The 9,448-nt window shown below is 44.2% G+C and overlaps 1 protein-coding gene across 1 annotated transcript in view; it reads right to left on the bottom strand.

Moving 5' to 3' along the window:
- LOC110519979 (collagen alpha-3(VI) chain) overlaps positions 1 to 9,448 on the bottom strand; it is a 42,713-nt gene that overhangs the window by 32,829 nt on the left and 436 nt on the right. Inside the window, exons 2-10 of the mRNA XM_090229532.1 lie at positions 8,851 to 9,447; positions 8,130 to 8,741; positions 7,223 to 7,822; positions 6,490 to 7,086; positions 5,769 to 6,380; positions 4,861 to 5,460; positions 4,128 to 4,724; positions 3,407 to 4,018; positions 2,499 to 3,098 (exon numbers count right to left, since the gene is read on the bottom strand). Coding sequence (XP_090085658.1) covers positions 2,499 to 3,098; positions 3,407 to 4,018; positions 4,128 to 4,724; positions 4,861 to 5,460; positions 5,769 to 6,380; positions 6,490 to 7,086; positions 7,223 to 7,822; positions 8,130 to 8,741; positions 8,851 to 9,370 — 5,350 coding nt within the window. The 5' untranslated portion in view covers positions 9,371 to 9,447. The remainder of the gene's footprint in view (positions 1 to 2,498; positions 3,099 to 3,406; positions 4,019 to 4,127; positions 4,725 to 4,860; positions 5,461 to 5,768; positions 6,381 to 6,489; positions 7,087 to 7,222; positions 7,823 to 8,129; positions 8,742 to 8,850; position 9,448) is intronic.

Raw genomic sequence — 9,448 nt, forward strand, 5'->3', positions numbered from 1 at the left:
CCCAGTTACAAGTTCAACCGTAAGAACAACACCCCAGCGGTCACTCTCGAAAGTGCAAAAGACTGTTTCTAATAGACGTTGTTGGGTGGTTGGGTGCATGTGTCAGGTGGTAGCGATTGTGCTCTGTCTGTAGTGCTACTTTGACAAACTCCCATGTAAGAGAACTTGTAGTTTTCCTGCTTAACCCACAGCTAGCTAATCAATCAATCAAAACTGTAAACACACATAATCTTTGTTTTTAGTCTCTTGTGTCACTGGATTTGAAGAAATAGAAATGGTATTGTACCAGCACTTCGTTTGGTTGAGCTTGTGTGTTAGCTATTAAAGCATTATTTTTGTGCCCCTACCAATACCTCAAAGGTGCACCCATGAGCCGGGTGGCCTTTCTCAACTGATGCTTATCCTGTTCAATACAAAGTGGCACTACGTGCAGTAATTGGTGATTTCATATTGTCCCATGCAAAAATTTAAAACATCTTCAGCTGACCACCTTGGAGCGATTATTCGGCTATATTTGCTATGCCCGTTTAAAAGTCAATATGGAGAGGGCCATGAAGGATAGAGTAGTAAACACTTATTCCACAGACAACTGCAACACTGTAGAATATATTGGACCGGTATATAAAGTATTTGTGTAAGACGTAGTCAATTAGCAGAGCACATGCTCAAATGCATAAAAAAAAAAAGATTATTTGTACAAAACGTTCGAGTATCAAATAAAAAATGTATTAATATTTTTAAACGTGAATGAACTGACCTTTTCACCTTCTGAATCAGTTTCAAATATTGTTTCAAATTGAGGGGGCATGACAGTTTCTGAAGGATTGCTTGTCTTATGCTGTTCAACTGTATTATGACGTTATAAGTAACAGGAGGAAAATCACCAAATTGCACAATTTCTATACAACTCCATACATGAATTTCACTGTGGAGTTGGCCCCCTCTGTCAAACACAGACGAACTACACCACACCAAACAACGCGTAGTGAGCAGCCCGTTCGTTTGGTATATGCTCTATCCAAACTAGACAATCACATACATATTTAGAAAATGTGTTATTTGTTATCCGCTGCTTAAGACGAAAACATTGGTACCAAATATACTGGGGTAAGTAATGTGGAAGTCCGTGTAGGACCGTTTAAATCTCACGAGCCAATGAAAATATAACATTGACGATGACATCATTTTGGGGTGTAGTACCGCTACTAATCATTGGAGAAAAGTTGCACTAATTCAAAGCACAGGACCCAGAGGGTGAATGGACAACACAAAATATTTAAGTACCTTTGAACAAGGTATGGTAGTAGGTGCCAGGTGCACCAGTTTGTGTAAAGAACTGCAACTCGGTTACACTCAACAGTTTCCTTTGTGTATCAAGAATGGTCCTACACCCAAAGGACATCCAGCCAACATGACACAACTGTGGGAAGCATTGGAGTCAACATGGGCCAGCATCCCTGTGGAACGGCATTCTCCATACACCTCAATGAACTCTGCTCCTGCCGTCAGAGTGAGATCATGGTCAGAAGTGAATGGACTCGCTGGACTGTTCATCTGTATTGTATTTGACCTGTGTTTAGTGCGTGCATCTAAGTGTAAGTTCTGCACATGTCATTGCTTCTTTAGATCATTGCTTCGTTGGGTGTTGCTAAGGTAGTTGAGTCATTTACTAGGTTTATAAGGTTCATTATTCCTTTACCATTTTCATCATGCTACTTCTAGCAAGCTAGCCTAGGTGCAAGCCAGTCATGCTAGCTCATTTATGCGATGTACCACATACCTCGGATATGATTCTTCTATTCTTATTTTCTGTGTATGCATATCGTTATGTTTATGGACATTTCCAATGTTTGTGTAGCCTCAGTGTGAGTACTGTCAATACAGAGGGGTGTGGTGTGGTGAATCATTATCTACAATAAACCTGATCTGAACACATTCTTGCCGGACACTGGCACCTTTAGCTCTCTACTTGTGCCCCTTCTACATGGTACTCCCGGATCAGCCTTAAGTATTTTCTCAGTGCAATGGCTCCAATTTTGGCTGAAGTGTTTCCAAGCGAGTGGAAGAGAGAACGTTCTTTTGTATTTATCCCCGGTAAAGACAATAACGATTCTCCGTCTTAAATTTTATGATTTATTTACATATTAGGGTATCTAAGTTTTGATTATAAACATTGTTTGACTTGTTTGGAAAAGTTTTTTACTAACGTTTGGGATTAATTTTGTATGCATTTTTATGGAGAACTGGGTGGATTATTGACTGAAGAGAGCCAGCTAAACTGAGTTTTTATGGATAAAAAGAAGGACATTATCAAACAAAAGGAACATTTGTGATGTATCTGGGATCTTTTGGAGTTCCAACAAAAGAAGATCATCAAAGGTAAGGCATTAATTATATCACTATTTCTGAAATAGGCGCACCTGCCTGGTTGAAATATGTTTTTCATGCTTTTGTATGCGGGGCGTTGTCCTCAGTTAATTAACAGTGATGACACATACCTAAATCTGTTGTCGATTCTGGCGTAACGTCAATAACAACTGACTCCACCGAGGACAGAAGTTGCTGCTGGATGTTTGGAAGGTCAGTGAAGTCAGAGACAGACAGAGCGTAACTGGGATCATGTGATATCCTCTGCAATTCTCTGCTATCAGAGCTCCTTGTTCCAATTCCAAAGATCAAGACCCCAAGCTCCTTCAGAGCAGAAGCTGGAGTGTCAACATTGTCAAAGGACCTTCCACCACTCAGCAGAATCAGTAACTGTGGAACACCTTCAGTGCGTCGACTTCCGGAGGAGGCAGTCAAGACATTGTCTCTCACGTACTGGAGAGCTGCTCCAGTGTTGAGAGGTCTCCCACCTTTGTGTCTCAGACCTCGTACAGTGTTGAGAATCTCTCCTTTTGTTGTGTATGTGTTCAGATAGAATTGGGCGGCTGGATCTCTACTGTACTGGACCACAGCCACGCGATCTTTGTTCTCATCCACACCGAGTGTCTCCACTACTCTTTGAACAAAGTCCCGCATTGCTGGGAATCCACTCCTAGTGCCATCAGATCCATCCAGCAAGAACACGACATCCCTCCTGGGAGCCTGACTCTCAACTAGAGAATGTGAATGTTCAGAAAAAAAATGTTTTATTAAATGATGCATAGGTAAGGGAAAAACAGGACAAAGCTGCTTCCTTCACATGACAGTCATCCCTTTCCCTAATCTCAAACAACCATTCAAAGAAAGTTTCAATGTGTGCATTGGACTGAGTGCTATCATAGAGAACATTCCTACAGAGGTACGAAATAAATCCAACATGAAAGGCCTCGGGAGGCATCTACCTAAAATGTCAAAGCTATCAAATACTCAAATCCTGATGTAAGAGTGAAAATGGAACTGATCAAAACCATATTTATCTTACCTAGAATTGTTGGTTTTACTGTTGGTGTCATGGTTGTGACCTGTACAATGACAGTGCTCATAGCAGAAAGAAGCTGCTGTTGGACGTTGGGGAGGTCAGTAAATTCAGACACGGAAAGAGCATAACTGGGGTCATAGGATATTTTCTGTAATTCTCTGCTATCAGAGCTCCTTGTTCCAATTCCAAACACCAAGACACCAAGCTCCTTGAGATCAGACGCTGGTGTATCTACATTGTCAAAGGACCTTCCACCATTCAGCAGTATCAGAATCTGTGGAACACCTTCAAGGCGCCTACTTCCGGAGGAGGCAGTAAAGACATTGTCCCTGACATACTGGAGAGCTGCCCCAGTGTTGAGGGGTCTCCCTCCTTTGTGCCTCAGGCCTCTTACGGTGTTCACAACGTCTTCCTTTGTTGTGTAAGTGTTCAGATAGAAGTGGGCCTCTGATTCTCTGCTATACTGGACCACAGAGACTCGATCTCTGTTCTCCTCCACAGTGAGTTTCTCTACCACTCTTTGAACAAAGTCACGCATTGCTGGAAAGCCATTCCTAGTGCCATCAGAACCATCCAGCAGGAATACTACATCCTTTCTGGCAATGCTTTGGTCCACTAAGAGTTTCAGAAACAAAACAGAAACTATGTTAACATTGCTTCCATGAACCTGAGACTGAAATATGTGTGTTGTTTTAGTTGTCCTAGATAACGCATCCGTTCTTACCTGTGACTGTTGGGGTTTTGGGTGTGGCCTCAACTTGTACAGTTATGAGTGTGGAGAAAAACTGCTCCTGGACGCTGGGGAGGTCAGTGAATTCAGAAACAGACTGGGAAAAACTAGGATCAGTGGCAATCCCTTGAACCTCTCTGCTGGAATTTCTGGTTCCAATGCCAAAGATCAAGACCCCACTGTCTTTCAGGGCAGAAGCTGGTATGTCAACATTATCACTGGACCTTCCCCCACTCAGCAGTATCAGCATCTGAGGGACGCCCTCTTGGCTTCTGCTTCCAGAGGAGGCAGTAAGGACGTTGTCCCTTACGTATTGGAGGGCTGCCCCAGTGTTAAGGGGTCTACCTCCTCTGTGCCTCAGACTTCTCACAGTGTTAAGAATGTCCTCCTTTGTGGTGTATGTGTTCAGATAGAAATGAACTTCTTGATCTTTACCGTACTGGACAACAGAAACACGGTCTTTGTCTCCTCCCACATTGAGTTTCCCCACTACTCTCTGAACAAAATCACGCATTGCTGGGAATCCATTCCTTGTGCCATCAGAACCATCCACAAGGAATACCACATCCTTTCTGGAGGTGTCATGAGGAACTGAGAAAATAAATAGATTATGTCAATCAGACAGTTGAAATGTGGGGCTTGTGGTCAAATTATACCGTTGTTTCTAAGACTCAGCTGACATTTTACTAACACTTCCTGACTCTCAATTAACAGTGACGACACATACCTAAATCTGTTGTCGATTCTGGCGTAACGTCAATAACAACTGACTCCACCGAGGACAGAAGTTGCTGCTGGATGTTTGGAAGGTCAGTGAAGTCAGAGACAGACAGAGCGTAACTGGGATCATGTGATATCCTCTGCAATTCTCTGCTATCAGAGCTCCTTGTTCCAATTCCAAAGATCAAGACCCCAAGCTCCTTCAGAGCAGAAGCTGGAGTGTCAACATTGTCAAAGGACCTTCCACCACTCAGCAGAATCAGTAACTGTGGAACACCTTCAGTGCGTCGACTTCCGGAGGAGGCAGTCAAGACATTGTCTCTCACGTACTGGAGAGCTGCTCCAGTGTTGAGAGGTCTCCCACCTTTGTGTCTCAGACCTCGTACAGTGTTGAGAATCTCTCCTTTTGTTGTGTATGTGTTCAGATAGAATTGGGCGGCTGGATCTCTACTGTACTGGACCACAGCCACGCGATCTTTGTTCTCATCCACACCGAGTGTCTCCACTACTCTTTGAACAAAGTCCCGCATTGCTGGGAATCCACTCCTAGTGCCATCAGATCCATCCAGCAAGAACACGACATCCCTCCTGGGAGCCTGACTCTCAACTAGAGAATGTGAATGTTCAGAAAAAAAATGTTTTATTAAATGATGCATAGGTAAGGGAAAAACAGGACAAAGCTGCTTCCTTCACATGACAGTCATCCCTTTCCCTAATCTCAAACAACCATTCAAAGAAAGTTTCAATGTGTGCATTGGACTGAGTGCTATCATAGAGAACATTCCTACAGAGGTACGAAATAAATCCAACATGAAAGGCCTCGGGAGGCATCTACCTAAAATGTCAAAGCTATCAAATACTCAAATCCTGATGTAAGAGTGAAAATGGAACTGATCAAAACCATATTTATCTTACCTAGAATTGTTGGTTTTACTGTTGGTGTCATGGTTGTGACCTGTACAATGACAGTGCTCATAGCAGAAAGAAGCTGCTGTTGGACGTTGGGGAGGTCAGTAAATTCAGACACGGAAAGAGCATAACTGGGGTCATAGGATATTTTCTGTAATTCTCTGCTATCAGAGCTCCTTGTTCCAATTCCAAACACCAAGACACCAAGCTCCTTGAGATCAGACGCTGGTGTATCTACATTGTCAAAGGACCTTCCACCATTCAGCAGTATCAGAATCTGTGGAACACCTTCAAGGCGCCTACTTCCGGAGGAGGCAGTAAAGACATTGTCCCTGACATACTGGAGAGCTGCCCCAGTGTTGAGGGGTCTCCCTCCTTTGTGCCTCAGGCCTCTTACGGTGTTCACAACGTCTTCCTTTGTTGTGTAAGTGTTCAGATAGAAGTGGGCCTCTGATTCTCTGCTATACTGGACCACAGAGACTCGATCTCTGTTCTCCTCCACAGTGAGTTTCTCTACCACTCTTTGAACAAAGTCACGCATTGCTGGAAAGCCATTCCTAGTGCCATCAGAACCATCCAGCAGGAATACTACATCCTTTCTGGCAATGCTTTGGTCCACTAAGAGTTTCAGAAACAAAACAGAAACTATGTTAACATTGCTTCCATGAACCTGAGACTGAAATATGTGTGTTGTTTTAGTTGTCCTAGATAACGCATCCGTTCTTACCTGTGACTGTTGGGGTTTTGGGTGTGGCCTCAACTTGTACAGTTATGAGTGTGGAGAAAAACTGCTCCTGGACGCTGGGGAGGTCAGTGAATTCAGAAACAGACTGGGAAAAACTAGGATCAGTGGCAATCCCTTGAACCTCTCTGCTGGAATTTCTGGTTCCAATGCCAAAGATCAAGACCCCACTGTCTTTCAGGGCAGAAGCTGGTATGTCAACATTATCACTGGACCTTCCCCCACTCAGCAGTATCAGCATCTGAGGGACGCCCTCTTGGCTTCTGCTTCCAGAGGAGGCAGTAAGGACGTTGTCCCTTACGTATTGGAGGGCTGCCCCAGTGTTAAGGGGTCTACCTCCTCTGTGCCTCAGACTTCTCACAGTGTTAAGAATGTCCTCCTTTGTGGTGTATGTGTTCAGATAGAAATGAACTTCTTGATCTCTACCGTACTGGACAACAGAAACACGGTCTTTGTCTCCTCCCACATTGAGTTTCCCCACTACTCTCTGAACAAAATCACGCATTGCTGGGAATCCATTCCTTGTGCCATCAGAACCATCCACAAGGAATACCACATCCTTTCTGGAGGTGTCATGAGGAACTGAGAAAATAAATAGATTATGTCAATCAGACAGTTGAAATGTGGGGCTTGTGGTCAAATTATACCGTTGTTTCTAAGACTCAGCTGACATTTTACTAACACTTCCTGACTCTCAATTAACAGTGATGACACATACCTAAATCTGTTGTCGATTCTGGCGTAACGTCAATAACAACTGACTCCACCGAGGACAGAAGTTGCTGCTGGATGTTTGGAAGGTCAGTGAAGTCAGAGACAGACAGAGCGTAACTGGGATCATGTGATATCCTCTGCAATTCTCTGCTATCAGAGCTCCTTGTTCCAATTCCAAAGATCAAGACCCCAAGCTCCTTCAGAGCAGAAGCTGGAGTGTCAACATTGTCAAAGGACCTTCCACCACTCAGCAGAATCAGTAACTGTGGAACACCTTCAGTGCGTCGACTTCCGGAGGAGGCAGTCAAGACATTGTCTCTCACGTACTGGAGAGCTGCTCCAGTGTTGAGAGGTCTCCCACCTTTGTGTCTCAGACCTCGTACAGTGTTGAGAATCTCTCCTTTTGTTGTGTATGTGTTCAGATAGAATTGGGCGGCTGGATCTCTACTGTACTGGACCACAGCCACGCGATCTTTGTTCTCATCCACACCGAGTGTCTCCACTACTCTTTGAACAAAGTCCCGCATTGCTGGGAATCCACTCCTAGTGCCATCAGATCCATCCAGCAAGAACACGACATCCCTCCTGGGAGCCTGACTCTCAACTAGAGAATGTGAATGTTCAGAAAAAATAGTTTTATTAAATGATGCATAGGTAAGGGAAAAACAGGACAAAGCTGCTTCCTTCACATGACAGTCATCCCTTTCCCTAATCTCAAACAACCATTCAAAGAAAGTTTCAATGTGTGCATTGGACTGAGTGCTATCATAGAGAACATTCCTACAGAGGTACGAAATAAATCCAACATGAAAGGCCTCGGGAGGCATCTACCTAAAATGTCAAAGCTATCAAATACTCAAATCCTGATGTAAGAGTGAAAATGGAACTGATCAAAACCATATTTATCTTACCTAGAATTGTTGGTTTTACTGTTGGTGTCATGGTTGTGACCTGTACAATGACAGTGCTCATAGCAGAAAGAAGCTGCTGTTGGACGTTGGGGAGGTCAGTAAATTCAGACACGGAAAGAGCATAACTGGGGTCATAGGATATTTTCTGTAATTCTCTGCTATCAGAGCTCCTTGTTCCAATTCCAAACACCAAGACACCAAGCTCCTTGAGATCAGACGCTGGTGTATCTACATTGTCAAAGGACCTTCCACCATTCAGCAGTATCAGAATCTGTGGAACACCTTCAAGGCGCCTACTTCCGGAGGAGGCAGTAAAGACATTGTCCCTGACATACTGGAGAGCTGCCCCAGTGTTGAGGGGTCTCCCTCCTTTGTGCCTCAGGCCTCTTACGGTGTTCACAACGTCTTCCTTTGTTGTGTAAGTGTTCAGATAGAAGTGGGCCTCTGATTCTCTGCTATACTGGACCACAGAGACTCGATCTCTGTTCTCCTCCACAGTGAGTTTCTCTACCACTCTTTGAACAAAGTCACGCATTGCTGGAAAGCCATTCCTAGTGCCATCAGAACCATCCAGCAGGAATACTACATCCTTTCTGGCAATGCTTTGGTCCACTAAGAGTTTCAGAAACAAAACAGAAACTATGTTAACATTGCTTCCATGAACCTGAGACTGAAATATGTGTGTTGTTTTAGTTGTCCTAGATAACGCATCCGTTCTTACCTGTGACTGTTGGGGTTTTGGGTGTGGCCTCAACTTGTACAGTTATGAGTGTGGAGAAAAACTGCTCCTGGACGCTGGGGAGGTCAGTGAATTCAGAAACAGACTGGGAAAAACTAGGATCAGTGGCAATCCCTTGAACCTCTCTGCTGGAATTTCTGGTTCCAATGCCAAAGATCAAGACCCCACTGTCTTTCAGGGCAGAAGCTGGTATGTCAACATTATCACTGGACCTTCCCCCACTCAGCAGTATCAGCATCTGAGGGACGCCCTCTTGGCTTCTGCTTCCAGAGGAGGCAGTAAGGACGTTGTCCCTTACGTATTGGAGGGCTGCCCCAGTGTTAAGGGGTCTACCTCCTCTGTGCCTCAGACTTCTCACAGTGTTAAGAATGTCCTCCTTTGTGGTGTATGTGTTCAGATAGAAATGAACTTCTTGATCTCTACCGTACTGGACAACAGAAACGCGGTCTTTGTCTCCTCCCACATTGAGTTTCCCCACTACTCTCTGAACAAAATCACGCATTGCTGGGAATCCATTCCTTGTGCCATCAGAACCATCCACAAGGAATACCACATCCTTTCTGGAGGTGTCATGAGGAAC

Source organism: Oncorhynchus mykiss, chromosome 3 (genome assembly GCF_057628025.1).
Source record: "Oncorhynchus mykiss isolate SJ-2025 chromosome 3, ASM5762802v1, whole genome shotgun sequence".
Classification (NCBI taxonomy): domain Eukaryota; kingdom Metazoa; phylum Chordata; class Actinopteri; order Salmoniformes; family Salmonidae; genus Oncorhynchus; species Oncorhynchus mykiss.